The sequence below is a fragment of the Sardina pilchardus genome, chromosome 16 (genome assembly GCF_963854185.1).
Source record: "Sardina pilchardus chromosome 16, fSarPil1.1, whole genome shotgun sequence".
In the NCBI taxonomy this organism is placed as follows: Eukaryota; Metazoa; Chordata; class Actinopteri; order Clupeiformes; family Clupeidae; genus Sardina; species Sardina pilchardus.
In genome coordinates, this window is record NC_085009.1 from 15,366,742 (window position 1) to 15,394,179 (window position 27,438).

A 27,438-nucleotide genomic window follows, 5' to 3' on the forward strand; every position below is an offset into this window, starting at 1 on the left:
GAGATGGCCAGTGGTTCAGTCCCTCCACTGTGGTATGAGATGTGGTAGGAGTGTGGAGTCTCTTCCATCCCATGTGGTGGGCTCCATGTGAGATGAACAGATGTTAGACTCACTGAAACCACTGTGATCTTCTCTGGGACTGACACAGCTGTAAGAAATACAATAATAAAGACTTGAGAAGTTCTGACATGAAATTCACATGAAGGTCATCCAGTCTGACCAGAGTTTAGCAGATGTTGGAGTCACAGAATGCACAGGGCCAGATGTGTTAACGTTTTTTAACATTCGCGTAAAAACATGGCGAGGTATGTACAAACAGGCCGCACTGAGAAAAAAGCGCAGACTGCCTGTCACAGTAGCTGATAATGGCTATTTGTGTTTCTCCGTGTCATGCATATGCATTCATAGGAGGGTCAGGTGAAAATGGGAGTAATGCGCAAACACAGCGGAGAAGTGCTAATTGCGATTGATTAAGTATTCTGCCTTATGAAAACATTGCACAACTGTTTTGTGGTGAAAAACTTGCGTCTGTTAAAAGCAGGTGTAATCAAAATTGCAGTTAATTCGTCAATTAGAGACTCTTTTAGAGACAGCTGAATCAGCATTCATAGCATCAATTTTCTTCATTGTACTACATCAAAAGCCACCCTCACTTATGTTTGCCTTTCTAATATCGTATTTTTAATTTTCACAACATAGGCTACACTTCCCAATCTATTAGACTAGGTATTAAGGCAAAGCCCTACCTACTAGGCCTACTCTATATGTCACTACTCGTTGACATCTTACTATCATGTATGATCACTAAACTTTGATTCTTTTTAATGGCACAGTATTAAACTGTGCTTGTGGTTCAGCTGTGGGCACACAATTGCCATTGTAGAGGGACCGGGGATGGGTGGTGATGAAAGCTGTTGACACAGTGAAGTGATAGCTTCCACAGTAAATTCCACACAATATGGCAAAGCACAGCCTTCGTTTTCTGCACATAGAAAAACTTAATAATAGCGTTTTCTTTGTACATCTGGCCCACAGTCCACTGCTTTGGGGCTAACAACACAGCTGTAAGACAAAATACAACATTAAAGACATTTGAAAATTGTGGACATTCCAGGTTCAGAAAGTTAAAAAAGAGACATTCTACTGAGGAAAACACAACACTCAAAAATCCTTCATGCATGGGGTTAGTTCTTTGCCTACACTTATACCGCCCCATCTATGGCCAAAAGTTGACATGTGAATATATCGTGCCAATCATGCGATGCGTTGTGAAATCATTATGTCAATCATGTGTTGTGATCTTGGCACTGGAGCAAGGTTAATGTCGTGAAGTCTTGCAAACAAATAGTTTTGCCAGAAATGGACGTCTGAAATGGCCAAAGTGTGTTGCAATATGGCCACTGAGTGGAGGGACTTGCCTAAAAGGATTTTGGTAAAAGACCCGCCAAATATTTGTTCCAACCATTTAGTGAACCATTTGATCCTAATTAGCAGTGTTGCAAGGCCAGACGGGCAGGAATAAATTCTGTCTGGTTTCTGATAGGGTGGAGTGTAAATGTGAAGAATTTCAGAATTCTGGGGCCTCATTTATAAAACTTTCTTACGCACAGATTTGATCTAAGACCGTGCGTACGCTCAAATCCATGCCAACGCTCAGATTTATAAAGACCGTCTTTGACGTGGAAAAGTGCTTATCTCCACGTCAGGTTCCAACCTGACGTACGACCATTTCCTTGTGGTAGTGCCAGGGTACTGCAAGTAATCTGAGGTCCAAATGCGATGAATTCTCAAAATTCCAAGAAGACCAACGATCTCATGTAGTTCTCTACCATATGCATGATCAATATCAGCAGAAGTTGTAAATAGTAAGTATAGAAGTTAAAGTTTTAACTAATTCTTAAAGGTTGGAAAAGGAAAGTGAAAAAAATCCTATAATATTGTAGTGGAGGCTAAAAGTGGAGGCTAAAAGTAAGTAAACGCAGTTTATTCACCCCAGGCATTTCAAAAATAGAGTTTATCAACCTCTCCAAAGACGTATTCACCTATTTCAACTTTTAACATTGAAAAAGCACACTGTATTATCTGCATTCACAATATGAACACTCATCAACACGAACCATTTAATACACCAATCTTGAATTTCCCCTTGGGGATCAATACCGTATCTATCTATCTATCTATCTATCTACCTATCTAGCCTATTTATCTATCTATCTATCTATCTATCTATCTATTTTATAAACACTTGATAATATCCTCTACCATAATCAAACATATTCTGAATGCGTTATGAAACGGCGCATTAACGTGATTACAGAATTCATGGGTTACCCACTTCTTATTTTACTACTACACCCGTGCCATGCCTAGGCTATATCTTATCTATTTCATAGCATTCAAAAAAGCAGGCAGGCCATAGAGTCATCTATATATTTAATGTTCCCATCGATATTGACCATAAAGTGTCCATTTACGCTTGTTTAGAAGAGGGAAATATGACTTGCGTTCATGATATTCCAAGCTCCACAACAGAAAGATAATATTATAATGTAGGCTATATAGGGACAGGTATTTTTCAGCATCTATACATCGCAAATAGACATAATCTAGATAGATAGATAGATAGATAGATAGATATTTTATTGATCCCCAAGGGGAAATTCAAGAATTTGGTGTTAACATTCCATTCTCACGGTAATTGCATTGTTGCCTTTATCAAACGCACGCACAGGCGCATTACCGTGATCACAGAATTCATGGGTTACCCACTTTATATATATATAAAAAATATAAAGGTAAATAGACATAATCTATCCTCTGAAAAGCAGAGTTTTGCATCTTCATAATTGCGGCCGAGTTGCAATGAGTTATAGCACGCGTCTGATTGCATAGCCTGTGTCTGATGGCAGTGCCCAAGACCAGATGGCAATACGTGGATAATAACAATTAGGATAATGCAGGCTAAAATATAAAAATATATAAAGGTAGGCCTAAAGGTCACTGGACATTCTTGAAAGTAAACAGTCGCTGACATCGATATTGCTTGAATCCCGACGCGCAGAATGAATGAAGAATGACCGGTGAACTACTTATACTATTCGCTATACAGTAAAAACATAGCCTATCCATAAACGTTCGGTCTACATGACATACAGTATCTCGCTTATAATGTAGTCCGCCGTAGGCTACATGGGCAGTATATCTAACCCTGGGTCATATTGGAAACGCCATACTGTACCATAACGTATAGGCCTAAATTAGTATGATGTACTGTATTTCCGTCATAAGGTAGCCTACTATGTTCTATTACCAAAGTAAACCTACTACATTTGCCACACATTGCCTACTACATTACTGCAAGCAGAAGGAATAAAAGCAAGCAGAGGACAATGGACATGGATGCATATTTCTTTCCAGAAAGCGCTGCTTGGAAAATTATAATTATTTATTCAAACTAACAGCTCATAAACATAGGTTAACATCAGATGGCATAGGCTAGGCCTTTACAGTTTTCAATATATGTATTTTAGGTACAACTCAGCCATTGATTGCATTAAAGCCTATGCTAATGATATTGATGAGGGGGCGTGTACAAGGCGGAGACCTAAAATCACCCGGCTGCGCACAAATTCACGTTCATTTGCGATTTATAATGGCCACATCTGCAAGAGTGGCGTACGTACGTTTTTTTGTGCGTACGTTCGTTTTCTCTGAATCACACGTACGATCATATCAGAAATGATCTAAGATCAAATGAACGATGGTTTCTACACAACACTTTTATAAATGAGGCCCAGGTCTTCAACTTCTGTGTGCCTTTAGAAACCTCCCTAGAAGTCTGACATGTACAAATAGATGCTTAAGCTTTTTGAAACACATCAACATATCAACACGGAGGCCGACACAGAACACAGGTAGCAGGTCTCCCTTCAAAATAGTTATTTGTTGCCCTCTCTGCAATGACCCATCAGCTCCTCTGTAAGGACAACAGGCAACTGCAGAGTGGCAGGACCTCAGATCTACCTGTGGTCATATTTGGAAAACAGGGGCCTCATTTATAAAAGTGTCGCGTAGAAACCATCGTTCATTTGATCTTAGATCATTTCTGATATGATCGTACGTGTGATTCAGAGAAACGAACGTACGCACAAAAAAACGTGCGTACGCCACTCTTGCAGATGTGGCCATTATAAATCGCAAATGAACGTGAATTTGTGCGCAGCCGGGTGATTTTAGGTCTCCGCCTTGTACACGCCCCCTCATCAATATCATTAGCATAGGCTTTAATGCAATCAATGGCTGAGTTGTACCTAAAATACATATATTGAAAACTGTAAAGGCCTAGCCTATGCCATCTGATGTTAACCTATGTTTATGCGCTGTTAGTTCGAATAACTAATCATCATTTTCCAAGCAGCGCTTTCTGGAAAGAAATATGCATCCATGTCCATTGTCCTCTGCTTGCTTTTATTCCTTCTGCTTGCAGTAATGTAGTAGGCAATGTGTGGCAAATGCAGTAGGTTTACTTTGGTAATATAACATTGTAGGCTACCTTATGACGGAAATACCTACAGTACATCATACTAATTTAGGCCTATAGGTTATGGTACAGTATGGCGTTTCCAATATGACCCAGGGTTAGATACTGCCCATGTAGCCTACGGCGGACTACATTATAAGCGAGATACTGTATGTCATGTAGACCGAACGTTTATGGATAGGCTATGTTTTTACTGTATAGCGAATAGTATAAGTAGTTCACCGGTCATTCTTCATTCATTCTGCGCGTCGGGATTCAAGCAATATCGGTGTCAGCGACTGTTTACTTTCAAGAATGTCCAGTGACCTTTAGGCCTACCTTTATATATTTTTATATTTTAGCCTGCATTATCCTAATTGTTATTATCCACGTATTGCCATCTGGTCTTGGGCACTGCCATCAGACACAGGCTATGCAATCAGACGCGTGCTATAACTCCTTGCAACTCGGCCGCAATTATGAAGATGCAAAACTCTGCTTTTCAGAGGATAGATTATGTCTATTTACCTTTATATATTCTTATATAAAGTGGGTAACCCATGAATTCTGTGATCACGGTAATGCGCCTGTGCGTGCGTTTGATAAAGGCAACAATGCAAATACCGTGAGAATGGAATGTTAACACCAAATTCTTGAATTTCCCCTTGGGGATCAATAAAATATCTATCTATCTATCTATCTATCTATCTATCTATAGATTATGTCCATTTGCGATGTATAGATGCTGAAAAATACCTGTCCATATATAGCCTACATTATAATATTATCTTTCTGTTGTGGAGCTTGGAATATCATGAACGCAACAAGTCATATTTCCCTCTTCTAAACAAGCGTAAATGGACACTTTATGGTCAATATCGATGGGAACATTAAATATATAGATGACTCTATGGCCTGCCTGCTTTTTTTGAATGCAATGAAATAGATACAGTAAGATATAGCCTAGGCATGGCACGGGTGTAGTAGTAAAATAAGAAGTGGGTAACCCATTAATTCTGTGATCACGGTAATGCGCCGTTTCATAACGCATTCAGAATATGTTTGATTATGGTAGAGGATATTATCAAGTGTTTATAAAATAGATAGATAGATAGATATGGGATAGATAGGTAGGTAGATAGATAGATAGATAGATACTTTATTGATCCCCAAGGGGAAATTCAAGATTGGTGGATTAAATGGTTCTTAGAGTGTTGATGAGTGTTCATATTGTGAATGCAGATAATACAGTGTGCTTTTTCAATGTTAAAAGTTGAAATAGGTGAATACGTCTTTGGAGAGGTTGATAAACTATATTTTTGAAATGCCTGGGGTGAATAAACTGCGTTTACTTACTTTTAGCCTCCACTACAATATTATAGGATTTTTTCACTTTCCTTTTCCAACCTTTAAGAATTAGTTAAAACTTTAACTTCTATACTTACTACTTACAACTTCTGCTGATATTGATCATGCATATGGTAGAGAACTACATGAGATCGTTGGTCTTCTTGGAATTTTGAGAATTCATCGCATTTGGACCTCAGATTACTTGCAGTACCCTGGCACTACCACAAGGAAATGGTCGTACGTCAGGTCGGAACCTGACGTGGAGATAAGCACTTTTCCACGTCAAAGACGGTCTTTATAAATCTGAGCGTTGGCATGGATTTGAGCGTACGCACGGTCTTAGATCAAATCTGTGCGTAAGAAAGTTTTATAAATGAGGCCCCAGGTGTTTTTCAAGTGTAATTGTAAACTCTAAGATGGACCAAACTTCACTACAACACTAGCTAAGAGCAATCTCTTACCTGTTCGAAAGGTCATTTCAGACGGTTGACTCTGTCCTCCATGTTGGGTCTTTGTGCAGACATTGACTATGTAGTCAGTATATGGCTTCAGGCCTGAGATAACTGTTCTGCATGAATCTGCAAAGATGGTCTGAGGGCCAGCCCCTTTAATGTGGTAAGAGATCAGGAAACTGTGTGGAGTCTGACCCATGATAGAAGACAGACTCCATTTGAGATGAGCTGTTGTAGCTGTCACTGAATCTACAGACAGCTGCTCTGGAACAGGAACCCCTGAATGACAGAAAAGTTGGTGTCTGAACATATTTACAGAAATTACTTACAAATAATTAGAAAAGTAGTAGGAAAATAGTTTATAAGCGTATGATACTTCAGGAACTATCAAAGATGTTTACTTGTCCAGATGTTTTTGGTGATGAATTGACTTTGACCCCCTTTCTTCAGTACAGTGGAGACCCGGATGGAGTATTCTTTCCCGATTAGCAACTCATCAAAGCGACGCTGGAGAGATTTCAAGGAAAGCGTCTTCAGAGATTTCCCATCACTGTGTAAAGACAGCAGGTATTTGACCTCATCCACTCCTGCAGGTTTGCTCCATGTCACTGACACTGATGTTAGATCGCTGGTAATCATCACATTATCAGGCTTAGGAATCTCTGAGATAAAATCAATTCCAATCAAGGTACATTGTTAAACAACTAAACACATGTGAATTTGTCAACATAAATAGTCACTGAGCAAAACATTGAATTGATGCCTTTATATTGCTTTACAAATCCATTATATCTATTTTTCTAAAAAAGACTATAAAGAATATAAAGAATATAAAGACTTAAAGGCCAACCTGTGTACGCAGATGCAAAGACACACGGACTCTGGCTACCATCATCCATGAGCGTGGCCACAGTAAATTCATATTTTTTCCCAGGAATGAGTTCCTCAGCAGTAAACCCGATATCGGAAACCTCAACACTGTCTTGGTCTCCTTCACATTTCCAAGTAACTCTATATTTCTGAGGTCCAATTAGTCCCTCAGGAGCTCCCCAGGTTAGGGACACAGAGTCTGGTTTTACTGAGGTGAATTCAATTGGGCCAGGAGGGGGATGAGCTGGAAATCATATTGAAAAAGTAAATTTTTTAGGCATTCGGGGAAATTTAAAACATGCAGCTGTTTTAAGAATGGGATAAACATTCTATTACCAGTGCTTATGTGAAAAAATGAGTGACTAAAACTAAATAAAGTCACAAAATAAAGCTAAACCACGTTGTGTACTATTGAGTTATAAATTGCATACCTATCTGAGATGCCCCATGTGATTTGTTTAATTGAAGACTCTGTAGAAAGAAGCATGTGAGACAGTGGGAAGTAAATAACTTTCTTTCATATCATTGTTGGAAGTTCGAAAAGCCAAAGGCATACCTCATGTTCCCCCTGTTCTGTTATTTCATGTCCACTGTGTTCTCTAGCCACACACATTGCACAGACTGTAATCTTATCAGTCTTGCAAAAGAACTCCAGCTCTCTGTAGTGCTGTTGGCAGAGTCTCTGTTCCAGGTCTTCAGTGGCCTCCACTAGTTTGTGTCTGTGCAGTGCCGGAGCTGTGTAGTGCTGCCTCACATGGGCTTCACAGAAGGAGGCCATGCAGGTCAGGCATGATTTAAGAGCTCTTCCAGGACAAACTGAACAGGGCAGATTTCCTCTTTCCCTATGTGCGAATCAGATGGAGTGGAAGTAGAACAGCTTTAAGAGCACGTATTTGCGTAGAAAGTCTGTTAGCTTTTGGCTAGTTCTGTAGTTTTAACAAAACCTCAAACATCTCATGATGGGTTACACATTAATGGTTCATGATCTAAAACTTAGGACTACTAAGTGCCAACAAGTCCACAGCTGGGACTGAATATTCTAAAAACACATGAACTTAGCATTTTCTATATCATTTAGTTTGATAGATACCAAGAGGTTCCATCTCCTGCAAATGATGTGGGAAGAACCATTGACTGGTCACTCTTCATGGACATCACACTAGGCACTGGAGATCGTCGTCTATCATCATGAAAGCTGTTGCAACACACACATGCATTACAGTTTACTGGACTTACACATTCTTGGGAAAATACAATATGCAGACAGATCTTTACATTTTGTTAAAATTAAATTATGTTTATAGTACCAAAACAACTAAATTTTCTCGTGCATAAAAACATTTTCACAGGCCTTAGTTCAGAGATTAAAATATTAAAAATAAAGTTTGAGCAAAATCTGAGACGGTGCTGCAACCATTTTCCTGGAGTCTGTCTAATTTGGCGCCATAAATCATATCATGTCAGATATGACATACTGTACACTACCTGTCAAAAGTTTGGGGTCACTCAGAAATGTACATTCCACTCCATTATAGACAGAATATTATGTGCCCACACAATTTCAAAAGACTGTAACAGTCTTAAAAGAAAGAGATGGCTGATTTTTAACGCTACATACTACTGTAGGTCCGTTTACATGTGTGTATGAGAGAGTCACTGAGAAGTAATGTGAGTTGTTGTTGTCGTGTCTGAGAGAACATACCGGTAGTTGTACATGCAAAAGAGTAGTGTATGTGAGAGCATACAGTTAGGTATGTGAAAGAGTATACTAATGTGTGTAAGAGAGTTTGTCTGAAATGGAAGGAGTTTAATATCTCAGTTCCTGATTGGTTGATGAATAAGCAGGCTCGTCAATGTCAATGGAAATCAAGGAAGGGGCGGGACCTACACGGTCAACAATAGCCGTGTTCAAGTTCAACTCCAAATGACCTTTTGCAGCAACGAGAGCTGCCGGTGGCAGCAGGGGCGGGGATGCAAACGCTGCTATGAAGTTGTACACTCTCTACTTCCCGTAGTGTAGACTTGGCTAGACTTGACCATGTGACGAATCACGAGGCACGGACCCGCACGGACCCTTGTGGATATGAGGAGGCATCTAAACACCTGCACATACGTCAGGGATGTAAAAGCCAATTAGGGCAAAGACCTGACGTCATGAAGGCAGGGTCTAGGCTCCGCTGCTCTCCGCAGTACCTCCAGACCGGCTGCTCTTTTGCGGAGCAGCCGCCTGGCCACGCCTTGCTCCCGCGATAAGTTGAGGCCATGTGATACCGACTGCCGAGTCGAAAACACGCCCATCTAGACCATCGTGGACAGATTTTTAACCACGTGCATCTTGTGCTACGCAGTTTTTGTGCTGCGCAGCCAACTTGAACGCGCCTAATGTTGTGGCAGAGGAAAACTCAATCAGCCATGTGACTAAACAATTAAATATTGAACGACTACTGCAAACCGAGCGACATTTAAGAAGCAGAAATGGAAGCAATCATCAGGACTCCGCTAAATAAAATAGGCCTTCGACAGAAAAAAGGAGCTCATGTGGTGTTACAATAGATGTCAGGATAAGAAAATCAAACTCTCCAAAAAAGTATATTCAGTAAAGACATTTAGCTGTTTTATTTTCACTGAAGTTTGTAGAATGGCAAATCAATTCTCAATTCCCCATATATTAAATTAAAATGTGTTCCACAATAGCCTACCTTAAAGAATTTTCAGGGAGAACGGAATCATCTGGCTGTGAATCAGGTGAATCAGAATCTGATGAATCAGATTTCTCAAGGTGAACCCTAATAAGTGAAAGCAATACAGTATGTCAACAGTAGACTATGTTTTAATATATCAACATACAATGGCCATTTTTTTTTTTCAAATGTCATATGTAAGAATGAGTAATAGTGTAATGGCTACTGAGTTTCTGTATAGTCCTCTGCCAAGTGAACCAGGCGATTCCTTGACTTCTCACTCTTCATGGACATCACACTGGGCACTGGGCATGGTTCCCTTTCCTGAAAACTGCTGTAACACATATAATAATTATATTCTGAGCTTTGGAAGTTGTGCAAAAAAAATGATAATATACATGTTTCCTGTGATTTGATTGGTTGGCCTGTTATGCAGACCTCATGAAGAAAGATTCCGACTGTGCCTCCGAACTCCGAACCGTTTCTCCACTTCCAGATTCTCTGTGAATATTTTCTTGCATGGAAATGTTTTCTACTTCTCTCCTCTCTTTGACAACTGTAATATCATCCTGATATTCTGCAGCACCTGCCATCTCAGCCATAGTACTGTAATTTGCTCTCTGCTGATTAACTGTGTAGCATCAGTCAGACTAAGAGAAATGAACGTAGTTCAACTGGAACTGGTCAGTCTGTAGGTAAATGGATGCAAAACGGAGTAAAATGGATGCAACAAAATTTCACTCATATTTCTGTTACAGTCACAAAATGCATTTTGAAAGACAAATGCCATAATTTTGAACAAATTTACGAGCAGAATCAAAAGAACGATTTCCCCCCAGCAGGCTACACATCGACCTAAATTAATAGTAGACTAGGCCTATTTATGAGGTCCTCATTGGATTGCTAGTCTAACTGCTTTGAAATATCCACTAGCCTTCTTCAAATGCAACATTCCAACACAAATGTTCCATTTACTGGTGGACAAATTTGTCCGTGGCATGCACGTCAGACGACTATATACAAAAGTAGCAAAACGTTTCGATGTCTACTTACAATTGTACAATTCAGTGCAGCTTGGAGAACGTGGAGCGGCACTCATCATCATAATACTACTTGACCTAAACATATTTTTTTGTTTAGGCATATGATTTAACCATACTGTTGCGCGTATTGATTTAGAATATGTGAAATTGAAGAAGAGCCTACTTTGCGCCTCCAAAATGGCGTAATAAGCGAATAGCTGCTTTCGATTTCATAAGGGGTGAGTTCAATATCGAAACGGTTCGCACCGTTTCCTGGTTGAAGACCTGCATTCAGTGCAGCTGAGAGGTTGTTCTAACAGTGCAGAACTCATTTACTTAACTTGCCCCAGAATTTATGGACAGCACCCAGGTGCAATATATAGGCCGATAAAGGTATTGCAGTGCGCGCCTGTACAGTAGCCTAGGCCTATACGGTCACGTCACGCGCTGTGCGTATCATCTCGACAACAAGAGAGAATTCACTCTGTGTGTATCACTATTCACACCAAATTGGTCTACCCAACTTCCAAACTCGGCATATCCCATTAACTGCATTAGGCTATTTACACTTTTCTGTAGTTTGTTACACATATCAAAATCAATGTAATACTGTATGCACGCGCACACGTCTTGTTCGAGCAAAAGAGAGAATATAGCCTTATTCAATAAGGCGTCGTGCATCAATTACAGAAGTTAGACTTGTTTTTACTATCTTGCTGGTTGTCAGCCCACCATATTAATGGAAGCTCTATAATTAGGCTATTATAACTACACAATACTTTAACGTATACTACCATTTACAATCTTTCTTCAATACACCTGTTTGTTAATAATGTAATTCGTGGGATTCATGTTGAAATCCTATGTAGGCTACTGTGTGTTTGCTTATTAAATAATGGATAAACATAATATTTAAAATCAACCAGCAGACTTTTTATTATTAGCACAACTCATGATCGCATATTAAGTGCAGATAAATAGTCCGAATTGGCAAATGAAGTAGTTCAGAAGTGTACCATGACAAATTCTTCACTGTAGATGCAAAGCAGCATCTAGAAATCTGACATGCATGTCTATAAGCCTTTAACATGTGACTAGGCCACTCTGCATATTAGTACTAGGCTACAGTACGTTTCTGACAGCGCTTTGATCAAAACTATAATCACAACAGATTCAGCTTCTGAAACAACAGGCATGCCAGGTATATCAGTCATCATTTCATTCACTGTGAGTCCAACAGGAATTTCATCTGCTTCAAAATTAGGAAGAGACATAGTAGTTTAAGCATTCAATATTGTCACCACAGCTGTATCTGAGGATATATGAAGTTGACCTTTTACAAGAATGAATGAAATGTGACAGTATTCATCATGATAATAATTACATAATAATTCAGAAAGTAAGCTAATTTACAGATAAAATGAGGAATGAAACATTACTGAAATGAAAATGTAACATACAGTAATTGTGTCCAGGAGTGTGGTAAAATACAAAGTGGGTAAACCATTGAATTCTGTGGTCACGGTAAGGTGGACTGCAACAGTGTCAGATATTCAAGCATTCAGAACATGTTTCATGATGATGGTGGTTACTGTCTGTTTATAACAATACCAGTGGTTCCTGATGAGTATAGCCAGTACATATTGATATCTATTGATACATTCTCTTTTAAAAGATACATATTTGGGACAAAAATTAGCAGAGATTGATCCTGGGCAAGCAAACAAACAAATAAACAAACAAACAAACTTTATTTTGTTGTTAAATTTTTCAGCAAATCTACATTTTATGTATACAAACCACAACAACAGCTGATCCTCACAATACACTGATGAACTGTTAGTAGCTGTAAGATAAATTACTTTTTTTTTACTAGTGACGTTCTACTAGCCATTCCATAGATTTATTATATCATGTTTTGCATTTGATATAAATAAATATGATCTGTGTGACTCATGCAATAATACATATAAAGGACTTCAATATTTCTCCATACAACCGGATTTCTGTTGCTGTGACATCATTCTTCAGCACTCGCTATTTCTTGCCACTACCCCTACAAAAAAATAAAAGAAAAAGAAAAAATAATGTTAAGACACCACAATCCCATATGCATGATTCTACTAATTGTGATTATTGAGGACAATTTAGTCACTATACATATATAGTATGTATTCTTGACAGAATAGTAAAAATCTAAATAAGAGGTTACCATGACATGCCTTAGCGACGCGAAAAGAATCCCCCTAAAGCTGTGGGAGAAAAACATCTTTTTTTAATTGATTGAAACAGAATAGTATTGCCAAAGAGACATACAAACCCAAAATAGAATGTTAGAGCTGAGAAGTAACTTACATGGCCATGACACATTTTGACTCTTTTCCACAACATTTGGGAACTACAGGAAGAATAAATCATCAGAACCAATCATTAATGTCTAAATTAAATTGGGAAAGCCTAGTTACACCACTCTTTTGTGAAATTTCACATAGACCATAGATAATTGTATAGATTACTTGCCTTTCCGTGTAGCCATTTCCTAACATGCTCCAATGCCTCATCATTCCTCTGGCACTTCAGCAAGCCAGTATCTTCATAGAACAAGCAGTCTACAATAAGCATGTTGCTGTCCTTAGCATAGCGCCTGGTGTCTGGTGGCAGGTACTCTGTATTAAAGGTGTGGTGCATCACCACTAGGATGTACGGCTTTTCACCTGAGACACACGCACGCGCACGCGCACACGCACACACACGCACACGCACACGCACACGCACACGCACACGCACACGCACACGCACACGCACACGCACACGCACACGCACACACACACACACACACACACACACACACACACACACACACACACACACACACACACACACACACACACACACACACACACACACGTGAATAATACACAGTGTACTTACAAAATACGCAATTATAAGATACAAGACAAAGAAAAACAAACAAAGATTGTCTAGTAATGCATGTTTCTCACCAGGGATTTGTTTCAAAGCTTTTTCAATGTCACTTCCAACAGAGGAAACAATTGGGCAGAATACCAGGAGGAAATTGCACTGTGCCACTGAAGACGCTTCCTTTGGTAAAACTCCTTTGTCTGCGAGATGTTTCTTAACATCTTTATCCGCACCCAATGTGTTTCCACTGACAATGGCTGAGTATTTGACTTCTGTAGATGAAGCAGAACTGACAATAGCTTTTTTAGTGTTTTCTTTTGACTCCGATTTGTGTCCAAGGGATTTGCCTGAGCTGTTTCCATGTTGGGCAGGTTCTGAATTACGTGTGGATTTTTTTGGAATATCAATCTTGGTCTGGGGGGTGGCTGGAGGCTGCTGGGCCTGAGGTATAGGCAATAGATTTTTCCTCCATTGTGAGGAGGTCTGCAAAATATCAGACATTTTAGTTTTTACATTTAATTTCAATCACTTTGTATAAGATTTTAAACTATAGGTTGGTATCAGGTAAAGGTGGACATTTAACTGAACAATAAACTAATGTGAAAATAAAATAGAATCACTGTGAGACTCACAGGTCCACCAGGCTCAGAGCAAGTCCAAACCATCTCCAGCATTTTGCTCTGTGCCTCTGTGTTCTTTTGACACCTCAGTATCCCTTTGTCTTCATGGAACAAAATGTCGACCACCATAATATTTCTCCCTCTCACGAATCGGCTGGTGTCTGGAGTCACATGGTCAGGATCAAAGGTGTGGTGCATCACTGTCAGAACGACAGGCTTGGAATCTGTCAGAGCAGAAAAAGGGGCTTACTACTTAGTTGGGAAACATCTTATGTAATTTCAGTTACATTGGTTCCAATAATGGTCTCTAACTGTGGTTTTGTTTTCTTATAGAAGAGGGCTGAGAATGATCAAATTGATCTAATCTAAATCATCCGTGATCCAAAACTGTGTTCATTAACATACCACATACAAATGTCTGAAAAGAAACCTGACATAATGATCAAGTATGCACCTCTACTGTCAACCAATAAATGCATCTTCTAAAGCATCATAAGGCTTAACTTTAAAGTGATATCCAAAGTTCAGTACCTGGTATTTCTTTAAGAGCTGCCTCCATGTCTGTTCCAACACGGGACACGATCACACAGAAAGCCAAGATTACGTCACAACTTTCCACACTTTTAACTTCTTTCAAGCCTTCGTTGATAAGCATTCCCTTCAATGCCTGGTGATGATTCTGAGTATTCCCAATCACAATGGGGTAAAATTTCTTGGTGAAAGGTTCTGCTTGAAAAAATACACACAGATATTAACATGAGGATATCATCCCCTAAATATATTCTACATTTAAACGAATGTCGACTGACGGCAACATTTTTGTTTTTTATCATGATAGCCCTCACCTGTATGGACCAATTGTTTTACAGGTTCACTCATTCCACCCTCTTTAGCCTTTGTACAGACACTGATTTTATAGTCGGTGTCTGGTTGCAGGCCTGTGATGACTGTATTGCATGACTCTGTATAGATGGTCACATTTTGTAATAGTCTACTGGTGTATGAGATCTGGTAAGATACTGGAATCTGATCTATTCCTTGTGGTGGAGCCCATGTGAGATTTATAGATACTGGAGTCACTGAATCCACTGTGAGCTGCTCTGGGACTGGCACAGCTGCAACAACAAAAAAAGGAGATACAATAATAAATACATTTGACATTCCACATCCTTGTAGACAAAGAGGATACACTTTTTACTGTATCAAAAAGATGGCCTCGGGTGAAAGATGACAGGTTAGCAAATTATTATTTATTTTATAAACTGTCACTGCGAACGCAGCCACTAAAGAATAAAGATTCAGATGTGATCCCAGACTTGAATCAACTCAACTTTGCTGATATATTATTTGCTCACACATTACATATTAGGACTGAGCAGCGTCTTCTATTAAGCAGCCAGATAAGCACATGCATGCTGAAACCACTGCTTTTGAGCTAGTTTGATGGCTAAGAGGATCTGTCCTTTTTTAACATAAGAGCTCCCACCTGTAGAAACTTTGAGTTCAAAAGCGTCACTCATTTTCCAGCCCTTAGGCTTAGTGCAGACTCTGACGACATAGTTGGTGCATGGCTTCAGGCCTTTGATGACTTCACTGCATGAATTTGTAGTGATGATCTGTGGTTCAGACCCATCACTGTGGTAAGAGATCTGGTAGGATTCTGGAGTCTGATCCATTTCATGTGGTTTGGTCCATGTGAGATGAAAAGATGTTGGAGTCACTGAAGACACTTTAAGCTTCTCTGGGAATGGAGTCCCTGTAAAACAGTTTTTATATACTGTATTTTGACCAAGATAATCTCAATGGGAGGCAAATGTTAGCCTAGAAATCTAGACGCCCCTAGCGGCAGCAAATGTAATTTGGCTGGCGGGGCAGTCTAGGCACGATCCATTGAGCCAGGGAGCTGAGAACCCCCAGCACCAGCGGTCCAATCACAGTGCTTAACATAATGGTGACTGACATGCGACCAGAAGTTGCGACGGTAACGCATCCTGTTATTTGAACACAAGAAGATGATTCGTTTAGCGTTATCCTATTGCGTGGAGAGGGAAGGTTACGCATCCTGCTACTTGAAAACAAGAAGATGATTCGTTTAGCGTTATCCTATTGCGGGGAGGGAATTTGAAAGACAACTGTTTATCCCACCCCTCCGATTGAGCCCTGTCTACGGTGAGTGTCCAGACCCTACATCTTGATGTGGGTCTGGCTCGTCAGGCTAGGCAAATGTGGGATATGTGGAAATTAATTTTCGTATGGGTGAGAGGGATGCAAGGAGCTGTATTTCCTTACAATACTCTAGCATTCTCTCACAATAGTTTTGTGTTCCTTTTGCAAAGTCAAGAAACACAAATGCAGGCGGAAGCCACTGCTATTGAAATAGTCTGATGGCCGTGGAGATCTACCTTTGTTTTAAATCATGCAGTTCTCACCTGTATGAACTAGTGCTCCTACAGCTTCACTCATTTCCCCATTCCTAAGCTTAACTCTGACGCTGACATTATAGCTGGTGCATGGTTTCAGGCGTTTGATGTTTGCGCTGCATGAATTAGTGGGGATGGTCTGTGGTTTAGTCCTTTCACTGTGGTAAGAGATCTGGTAGGAGTGTGGAGTCTGATCCATAGCATGTGGTGGGCTCCATGTGAGTTTAGCAGATGTTGGAGTCACTGAATCCACTGTGAGCTGCTCTGGGGCTGGCACCGCTGTAAAAAAAAGAGAAGAAAATAAAATAAATGCAATAATTTTTACTTACTGAGTCAGGTCACCTCTGAGAACTGTGAGAGGTCAATGATCTGAAAATGGACAAATGTCATTTTACAAACCAAAGAGGGATGTCTGGCTTATCTCCAGACCTGAAAATACTGTACAGTACTGAATAGGTCAACATTTTTTAAATGGTAAATGGACTGCATTTACATAGCGCTTTTATTGGCTTCTGCGAGCACCCAAAGCGCTTTACATATCATGCCTCACATTCACCCATTCACACACCGATGGCGGAGGCTGCCTGCAAGGTGCCAACCTGCTCATCGGGAGCACTGGGGTTAGGTGTCTTGCTCAAGGACACTTCGACAAGGTCAGGAGGAGTTGGGCTCGAACCAGCAACCTTCCAGATACCGGACGACTCCTTTTTTTTTTACACGAAATTCACATAGATAGATAGATATATACTTTATTGATCCCCAAGGGGAAATTCAAGGAATATCACAAGACTAAGCCTCATGGGTAGTACAGCAACACAGCAGTAGAGGGAGTTTAACAGATTTGGTGCCAATGGGAACCCAGGTTTGGGTCTGAACTACCGTTATTTTCCAAACCACATCTGTCTTTTCTCTCACTCATTTCCTGTCCTATGAAGACTAGAAGGGCCAAAAATACAACTTCAAAAAGGCCCGCTCCTGGTGAAAGATGACAGATAGCATATCATGTCAATGAATAGATGTCTGTGAATACAACCAGTAAACTAAACATTGCAAAAATGTGTTGCAATTTCACTCTCAAGAACCGCTCATTGTACAGAGGCATACTGTACTTTACATCCTCATATTCGGTAAGGTTTTACGGTTTATGCGGTTTGCCATGCAATGAATGAATAATTTGTACAGCTGTGTGCAGAATGCAAATATGATTACATTTCATGCAAATTCAATATTCTCATGAACAATTTATCACAGCAACTTGGCGCTAATTCCATCAAAAGCTTAGATTTCACTAATTTCTGTGATGAGTAGGCTACTCTATAAGAAATGTAGACTAGTTGAACCTGAGCTAGGCGTAAAGATTTTACTGGGGCAAAGTTAACTGAATTGTTTGGCTATCTGATGGATGGGATGTTGCTAGGCTGTGGCCGTAATGTTAGCCAAGCCTACAGCCTAGGCTACTTCAGAACTTATGGGCTGCTGCAGGCTTGTGTTCAGTTTTCTAATCTATCTATTAATGCAAGGAACGGAACATCTGTCTGTGTGTCACTCTGTCTGTCTGTTCCATGCATAACTCTCGAACCACTCATCCGACTGCTCTCACATTTGGTGGGTGTCATCCTAATGGCACAAGTGTGTGCAGTGCCAAATTTCATGTTATACGAACAAAGAATGCCACATCTACGGGCTCTGCACTAGTAGCCTGAAATGTAACGTTTATGTGGCCTACACGTCATGAATAATTAGAGGCTAAGCCAGGATTTCATAGTCATGACTTTCAGAAAACAATTTCAATGATGATGACGTTGGCTGTTGTGCTATTACAATTTGCATGTAGGCCTAATTGTTGTGACATTAAGCTACTGATCATGTGCACAATGATGCCAGTTGGATGATTGAGAAGACCTGCCCTTTCTTTGTATCACAAGAGCTCTCACCTGTACGAACTTCTTTTATTTCAGGTTTACTCATTCCCCCATCCTTAAGCTTAGTGCAGATGCTGACACTATACTTAGTGCATTGTTTCAGGCCTGTGATGACTTTACTGCATGAATCTGAAGAGATGGTCTGTGGATCGGTCCCTTCACTGTGGTAAGAGATCTGGTAGGATTCAGGAGTCTGATCCATCCCATGTGGTTTGGTCCATGTGAGATGAATAGATGTTGGAGTCACTGAAGCCACTGTGAGCTGCTCTGGGGCTGCTACAGCTGAAAGATTTTAACAGATGATAACATCAAAATAAAAAATCTGATTGGAAGTACAATAAGAATGCAATTCAACTTCTAAATGAACACATATTCTATATCTAGAAAGAATGTACATTGAATCACTGTTTTTCAGCCTCTTCTGCAACCAGAGGATACCCTCACACTTTTTATCATCTCACCTGTACGAGTGTCTGTCCTAACAGGTTCACTCATTTCTCCATTCTTAACCTTTGTGAGGACACTGACACTGTAGTTGGTGTATGGCTTCAGGCCTTTGATGACTTCACTGCATAAATTAGCAGAGATGATCTGTGGTTCAGTCCATTCACTGTGGTAAGAGATCTGGTAGCAGTAGCAGTATGAAGTCTGATCCATCCCAAGTGGTGGGCTCCATTTGAGGTGAATAGCTGTTGAAGTCACTGAAGCCACTATGAGCTGCTCTGGGGCTGACACAGCTGTAATTCAAAAATACAATAGTCTTGAGAAGACCTGACATGAAGTTCACATATCACTAGGTCATCTTCTAGTGTGACTGGAGTTTGATTACACACAAATAACCCTGTCTCTGGGGAGAACTGCAGCACAGCGGCATCCAGTGCTGCATACACACTCAGTGCCCGTAGTGGCCCAGGTTTGAGTTCGATCTGCAATCCTTTCCTGAACTCATTCCCAATCTCTCTCCCACTCACTTCCTGTCCTATCAAATTAAGACTACAAGCCTGCCCCTGGTAAAAGATGACAGAGTAGCAAATGATGAAATTGTGGATACAGGCAGTAAAGCCACAAATGTCCATCTTGACTGCACTCAACTTTGCCCATACTGTATATTATTTAGTCATACATACTACATATGATGGAATTCCAGGACTGATTTATCTAATTTACTAAACAGGCAATGACCTCTCAAGGAAGACAACATTAGGCAGTTTGACACTGCAGTGCCCAGTGAAACCAGTGCTTGTCAGATAGTGGGCAGGCTTTGCATTCTATCAGAAGAACTCTCACCTGTTTGAACTGGTTTGTTCACAGATTCACTCATTCTCCCATCCTTAAGCTTAGCGCAGACGCTGACCATATAGTCGGTGCATGGCTCCAGGTATTGAATGATGGCGCTGCACGAAAGTGCAGTCATGGTCTTTGACTCAGGCCCCCCACTGTGGTAAGAGATCTGGTAGAAGTGTGGAGTCTGATCCATCCCATCTGGTGGGCTCCATGTGAGTTTAGCAGATGTTGGAGTCACTGAAGACACTGTTAGCTGCTCTGGGGCTGGCACCGCTGAAAGAGAAAAATATTATTTTAATTTTAATCAGAATCTATTTACAAGCCAAAATCCAACAGCGTAATAATTTAAGAATTAAACTAATTTCTCAAAATAAAGTCACAAAGTTTGCTACATATGACTGATTTCCCGGGACTCTCACCTGTACAAACTTTCTCATTCACAGGTTCACTCATTCCCCCATCCTTAAGCTTAGTGCAGATGCTGACACTATACTCGGTGTATGGCTTCAGGCCTGTGATGTCTGCACTGCATGAACCTGTAGAGATGGGCTCTGACTCTGGCCCTCCACTGTGGTAAGAGATCTGGTAGGATTCTGGAGTCTGATCCATCCCATCTGGTGGGCTCCATGTGAGTTTAGCAGATGTTGGAGTCACTAAAGCCACTGTGAGCTGCTCTGGGGCTGGCACCGCTGAAAGAGAAAAATATATGTAGAGAAATGATTTTCATTTTAATCAGAATCTATTTACAAGCCAAAATCCAACAGCATAATAATTTAAGAATGAAACTAATTTCTCCAAATGTATGACAACCTAGGAAGATCAATGCAGATGGAGGTCTGCACTCTCTGAGTGCTTTTCTAGTTCATACTACATATGATGGATTTCTATGACTGTTTTATTCAATCTACTCAACAGGCAAGGACCTCACAAGGAAGAAAACATTAGGCAGACTGATTTCCCAGGACACCCACCTGTACGAACTTTCTTATTCACAGGTTCACTCATTCCCCCATCCTTAAGCTTAGTGCAGATGCTGACACTATACTCGGTGTATGGCTTCAGGCCTGTGATGTCTGCACTGCATGAACCTGTAGAGATGGGCTCTGACTCTGGCCCCCCACTGTGGTAAGAGATCTGGTAGGATTCTGGAGTCTGATCCATCCCATCTGGTGAGATCCATGTGAGTTTAGCAGATGTTGGAGTCACTGAAGACACTGTTAGCTGCTCTGGGGCTGGCACAGCTGAAAGAGAAAAATAGATGTAGAGAAATTATTTTCATTTTAATCAGAATCTATTTACAAGCCAAAATCCAACAGCATAATAATTTAAGAATGAAACTAATTTCTCAAAATAAAGTCACAAAGTTTGCTACATACAGTATGACTGATTTCCCAGGACTCTCACCTGTACAAACTTTCTTATTCACAGGTTCACTCATTCCCCCATCCTTAAGCTTAGTGCAGATGCTGACACTATACTCGGTGTATGGCTTCAGGCCTGTGATGTCTGCACTGCATGAACCTGTAGAGATGGGCTCTGACTCTGGCCCTCCACTGTGGTAAGAGATCTGGTAGGATTCTGGAGTCTGATCCATCCCATCTGGTGGGCTCCATGTGAGATGTATAGATGTTGGAGTCACTGAAGCCACTGTGAGCTGCTCTGGGGCTGACACCCCTGTAATAAAAAAGAAAGATTATCCAGTGTGACTGGAGTTTGAATACACACAAATAACCCCATCTCTAGGGGGAGTTGCAGTGGTAGCAGCGCCACATGCAACACAGCAAACACGTTCACTGCCCACAGTGACCCAGATTTGGGGCAGCCGTGGCCTACTGGTTAGGGCTTCGAGCTTGTAACTGGAGGGTTGCCGGTTCTATCCTCGACCAGTCCACGGCTGAAGTGCCCTTGAGCAAGGCACCTAACCCCTCACTGCTCCCAGGCAGGCAGCTCACTGCTCTGGGTTAGTGTGATTCACCTCACTGTGTGTTCACTGTGTGCTGTGTGTGTTCACTAATTTGGTTAAATTGGGTTAAATGCAGAGACTGAATTTCCCTCACGGGATCAAAAAAGGACAAATTCTATTCTATTCTATTCTATATTTGAATCTGATCTGCAGTCATTTCCTGAACTCACTACCCATCTCTCTCCCTCTCACTTCCTGTCCTATCAAATTAAGACTACAAGAGCTCAGACATATAACTTAAAAAAGGCCTGCATCTGGTGAATGATGACAGACATGATGGGCCCTATCATGCAGACGGCGCAGTGAGCTTTCGCGACTTGCGCAACCTATCATTACTATTCTCTTCAAGCGAATCCTTCTCTTTTCCGGCGCAAATGTACGTTCTCTAGATAGGAGATGATATCGAGCCCTAACGGGCGTGTCAATGAAGAGAAGAGATGTGGTCCAGCGCAAAGCTCACCAGTCGCTAATATATGGATCAGAAAGTAAGTGAGCCACTGACCAGGAAAAACCAAGTCGGGAATCATTTGCGCATAACTGAAAGGCTTTTTTTTGAGCGCTTGATGCTTGGGGATATGGAAGAGAACACACTTCTTTCATCAGCAGGTCCGCGCAGCAGCATATGAAAAAGTGTTTATGGAGTCCTCTTGATATGAAATATAAATTTACATCACATACATTACAACATTAAATTACTAAATTAGATAATATTCACAAAACTTCGTGAATTGCAGTAATCACTGATAATTAATGAGAGGTAAAACTGACTCGCTATGACCAATAGTGGCCGAAGCATACATAAAAACATCTTTCAAGCTGGGTGTCAAGAATAAGGAAACTAAACACTGATATTAGGCTACACCACCGCAACATCATGTAAGTTCAAGTTTTGGTTATATACTGTAATTCTATGTCTTCATTGCCCTGTGCATAAATTAAATATAGCTGTACTTGTAATTGTTGGTTCGCAGCCAAATGGAGTATGTCATGGGACAAAGGCTACCTCAACGTCTGAGGGAAAGGGTCAACCGGCCCAGGCAAACATATCTTTCTCTAAGTGAGGAAGAAGGTAGGCGAAATCTGCGTCTATCCCGCCAGGCTGTCAAAGATTGCTTGCTCCCGTGCCTTAACCTCACGCACAAATCGGTCTCTTCTGGAGTAAATCTTTCCTGACGCCCAGGTACCAACAGGCCATGGAACAATGCACCAGGCTTTTAAGGGAATGAGAGTGTGAAATCGAATTGGTTTACTGCATGCTACGCCCAAAAGACACCCACGACTAATTAAGTTAATTAAGACAACCCCTTTTGACTGTGCACTGAGCGTAATGTTCTCTTTTCAAGCGGTCATTATAGCCTTTTGTGCTCGGACCGCCCCCAAAGAAACTTGCGCGTTTGACTTGCGACAATGCACATTTGATCCTGAGAATAGAGCCCGATCTCTGTCAATACAGGCAGTAAAGTCTCAGATGTGCAAGGAGTCCCAGTCTTGACTGCATCAAACTTTACCCAAATACTACTTATTCATTCATACTACATATGATTGATTTCTATAACTGTTTTATTCAACAGCCAAGAACCTCTCAAGGAAGAAAACATTAGGCAGAGAAATTAGGCAGAGAAATTCAGAGTTGCTCTGGGGCTGGCACAGCTGAAAGGGAAAAAGACATTATAAAGACAATAAAATAATTGGAAGACAAATTCCAATAAGAAAGCCATTCAACTTTTTAACAAACACATTTTCTATATTTAGAAAGAGTGTACACTGAATCACTGCTTTTCAGCCTTCTGCAACCTAAGGATATATACTATCATATATTTTCTCACCTGTACAAACTTCTTCTCCAACTGCTTCACTCATTTCATCGTCCCTAAGCTTTGTGCAGACGCTGACACTGTAGATGGTGTATGGCTTCAGGCCTGTGATGTCTGCACTGCATGAATCGGTAGAGATGGTCTGTGGTTCAGTCCCTCTAATTTTGTAAGAGATCTGGTAGTGTGGAGTCTGATCCATCCCATGTGGTCGTGACCATGTGAGATTTATAGATGTTGGAGTCACCGAAGACACTACGAGCTGCTCTGGGGCTGACACTGCTGTAAAATAAAAAATATATAATTGTCATTTTTATTGTTTCAATTTTTACCAGGAAGCTTTGATTGGACGACAAAGAACAAGGGGAATGTTTATTTATGGGCAAAGAGTTGTATACTGGAGCAACTGAACCTTTACAGTAAAGTGATCCGTTAAAAATTCTTTCATTTCTGTTCAGAGTTAAAATGATTTTGTGAGGAACACAGATGCCATTTCACTTCACTGTTCCATACGGACTTGGCTTAGAATCAATCCCTGTCTAAAAATTTACCTCGGAGGATATGGCATATGCTTGCTTTGCCTTGATGGCCATTTTTCAGCTTAAAAGAAACTCTGACGGTGTACTTCATGTTGAGCTCCAGATCATGTAAGGGGCATTTTTCAGATTTTGTTGTGATGGTGCGTAAACACTCCTCCTTATCCTCTTCCTTTCTCTCCTCACAAAGGGACACCACGTATTCAACCTGATCCAGTCCGTCTGGCTTCCTCCAGGTCACCATTGCAGACTTTTCCTTTCTTTCTATCTTTAACTTCTCTGGTGTAGGGATGTCTACAATAAATACACACACAAGAAAACACACTGAAAAACAACAACTCTTACGCTTTTGTTCCCTCTCTGCGTGTGTCCACTGACATAAATTAAAACATTCTGGTCCAATTCATAATTTCAGACAAGGTAGACGGTCACCATATCATTGTGGGGGTAGAGCTCAGCTTTAGTCAAAAGCTGTTTGTTCAGTTATTTCAAAGTTTGCATAGAGAATTTAATCAAATTTAGCATTACATTTTACAAGCATTTTCTTTTTCTTTTACTGTCTATGTGTGCGATCAGTGTGTGCGCTTCTGTTCTTGTTTAAAGAATGGATGGGAAAGAGATTCGAAGCTAAAGGCAAAAATTTAACCCAACTACAATTTGAAAGTATCACTAATATCAAGTGTTATGTTACAGATGTATGGCTACATACATTCTTCAAATGATTCTGGTCTACAATTAAATGTCTATTAAATAATGATGAATAATGAAAATGGACCAACTCGAGAGGCGGCACCAAGCATGCATTAGAAAATCTCACTACACGCAATTGGATAACACTACGACCAATGTTTACTCTGACTGATTCTGGACTTCGACGCAATTGGATAATACTACGACCAAAAATGAAAGTTGTAGCGCTGTCGTCATCAGTTTAGCTCCCTCACACCTTTTTTGGTTACCCCCAATGGTTGGGGTAATGGTAACGTGCATCATTGCTCGTGACCAGAGTATCTTGTGGACACAACTCAAATCGTGCTCTGGCGAGAACTCTGGATTTCCAAGGTACTGTACCAGTATTCGGTAATACCGACCTAAACAAAACAATAACCGATATTTAAAGGTTTGTTGTGGCCGATACCGATACGATAACCGATATTACTGTTGGAGAAAAAAAAAATGAATAGGGGACAACAAGTTTTTTTTTTTGCTGAATCTAGTAGAGTAGGTGTACCTCTTTATGATTTAAGAGGGTGCCCGGTGATATCCCTTGGGCAATTTTGTATATTAAGCCTTTCTTGTCCAATGTGTTGAATATAAGGCGGATATGGATGAGTTTCTTCTCTCACTCGAAGAACAAAATCTCCACTTCACAAGCATCTACATACACCAAACTTTTCAGTCTTATACCTAACCATGTTTAGAAGGATTTTGCAGAGGGGTTTGTTGATATATGATTCTTAGCCTGATTTACATGATATTTTATTCCAAAAAACATGGCGAAAATGGATTTTTTAAAGGCTGGTATAGTATTTTCTGATTTACTGAATAACTAAATGAGATATCCATAATTCCCTCTCTAAAATACTTTTCATCTCTTATGTCAACAAAATGAAAAGAAAAAAAATTAAGCTGGCTTTGTCCAATGTTCAGATTTGATCTTTTTACGTTTAAATGCAAATCAGCGCATATTTAATTACATCATACCTAATTTGCATATTCAAACATTACATTTCAGAAAACTTGTAATACATTTATTTTTCATATTGATCTAAGTAATCAACTGGTGAAGTTTCATAGTGATATCTGCTTGTTAATTTTTTTACCCTATTCACCTGTAGTATATCCGCCTTATAGTCAACACATTGGACAAGAAAGGCTTAATATATGAAATTGCCCAAGGGATATCACCGGGCACCCTCTTAAATCTTAAAGAGGTACCCCTAGTCTACTAGATTCTGCAAAAAAAAAAACTTTAACCGACAAAGCCAGGTTCACCTAAATTATGGCATTTGGCTCCCGGACTATAAGGTTAAAATGAAGATCGTTCAGGAGAGGATTTTGGGCTGCATAGATTCAACGCAGATGTTGTCAGAATGGTGAAATACATCCACACAGTTGACATTATTTTGAGGAAGAAGTAGCCAACCAAGCTTAAGTTGCATGCAGCCAGGTGGGCCTGATGTAGTTGGGAAATTAGGGCTTTAAAAAATATCGGCGCAAATTATCAGCCGAAATTATGCTATCGGACCGATAATAATATTTAAAACATTTCATTGATCGGCCAATAATATATCGGCCGCCAATATATTGTGCATCTTTACAGAATATCATGATACACAATATTAACCATCAATGGAATGCATAAAAATAAATAACGTTTTGTAAACTATTAATTCGGAAATAAGTCAAATATGCAAATAGTGCTAGACTCTGAATCTGTACCTGTGTATGTAGTCGCTGACACACTTTTACTCTCCTTTTTGTCTTCACCCAGGGTGACCACCGTAAATTCATATTTCTCACCAGGGCACAAAGGAACAGTGCAAGTGTTTGAATCTGTCTCAATCTCACTTTGGCCTTTGGTTTCTCCATTCCAGGTGACTTTGAATTTCTGGGATCCAGCCTGTTCTTTAGGAGGACCCCAGATTAGGGAAATGGAATTTGTGTTTACTGAGGTAAACTGGATAGGCCCTGGAGCACGACCTGTGTTTTGTTTAACAGGAAACCATAGATAAAACAAACAGCACAATTCATATTGTGGTTCATTTCTTCTTCAATATCTGCATTATACTCATTTTTCATAAACAAAATGGCTTTCATTCAGCTGAATAAGACAATATTACCAGTAGAAGATTCTTCCCCTGAATTCATCTGCTGAATGTAATGCAGAGAACAATGTATGAACAATGTGCTTAATAGGCAATAACATTATGCTACCACTATATTTGATAATGCTGTGTCACAAGGTAAGTCCTTTAGAATTGACTTCATACCTTGGTGAGTCCTTCGCTGTTCTGACTTGTTTCACTCACATGCTGGGATTTCACATTGTCTTGACAAACTTCA

At 40.3% G+C, this 27,438-nt stretch overlaps 2 protein-coding genes and 1 long non-coding RNA gene across 3 annotated transcripts; all 3 read right to left on the minus strand.

Annotated features, from left to right (window-relative positions):
- Positions 1-6,747: 6,747 nt before the first annotated feature.
- On the minus strand, positions 6,748-7,670 carry LOC134060328 (uncharacterized). Its single transcript, XR_009935163.1, has 3 exons — positions 7,623-7,670; positions 7,172-7,435; positions 6,748-6,983 (listed from the first exon to the last, which is right to left on the minus strand). It is a non-coding gene; the product is annotated as an uncharacterized LOC134060328 (long non-coding RNA).
- Positions 7,671-7,708: 38 nt separating this feature from the next.
- On the minus strand, positions 7,709-10,558 carry LOC134059531 (uncharacterized). The gene is made up of 5 exons (XM_062515975.1): positions 10,311-10,558; positions 10,099-10,206; positions 9,891-9,977; positions 8,282-8,386; positions 7,709-8,033 (listed from the first exon to the last, which is right to left on the minus strand). The coding sequence occupies exons 1-5, from the start codon at positions 10,472-10,474 to the stop codon at positions 7,709-7,711; spliced, it is 789 nt and encodes a 262-aa protein (XP_062371959.1). The 5' UTR covers positions 10,475-10,558.
- Positions 10,559-11,805: 1,247 nt separating this feature from the next.
- Positions 11,806-26,940, minus strand: LOC134059532 (fibronectin-like). The gene is made up of 19 exons (XM_062515976.1): positions 26,815-26,940; positions 24,388-24,666; positions 23,852-24,118; positions 21,467-21,736; positions 21,034-21,303; positions 20,482-20,751; positions 20,066-20,335; positions 19,240-19,515; positions 18,791-19,060; positions 16,866-17,135; positions 15,923-16,192; positions 15,282-15,551; positions 14,968-15,162; positions 14,449-14,660; positions 13,897-14,299; positions 13,415-13,608; positions 13,250-13,292; positions 13,107-13,146; positions 11,806-12,950 (listed from the first exon to the last, which is right to left on the minus strand). Exons 2-18 carry the CDS (start codon positions 24,614-24,616, stop codon positions 13,118-13,120), a joined length of 4,008 nt encoding a protein of 1,335 aa, XP_062371960.1. The 5' UTR covers positions 24,617-24,666; positions 26,815-26,940; the 3' UTR covers positions 11,806-12,950; positions 13,107-13,117.
- Positions 26,941-27,438: the final 498 nt, after the last annotated feature.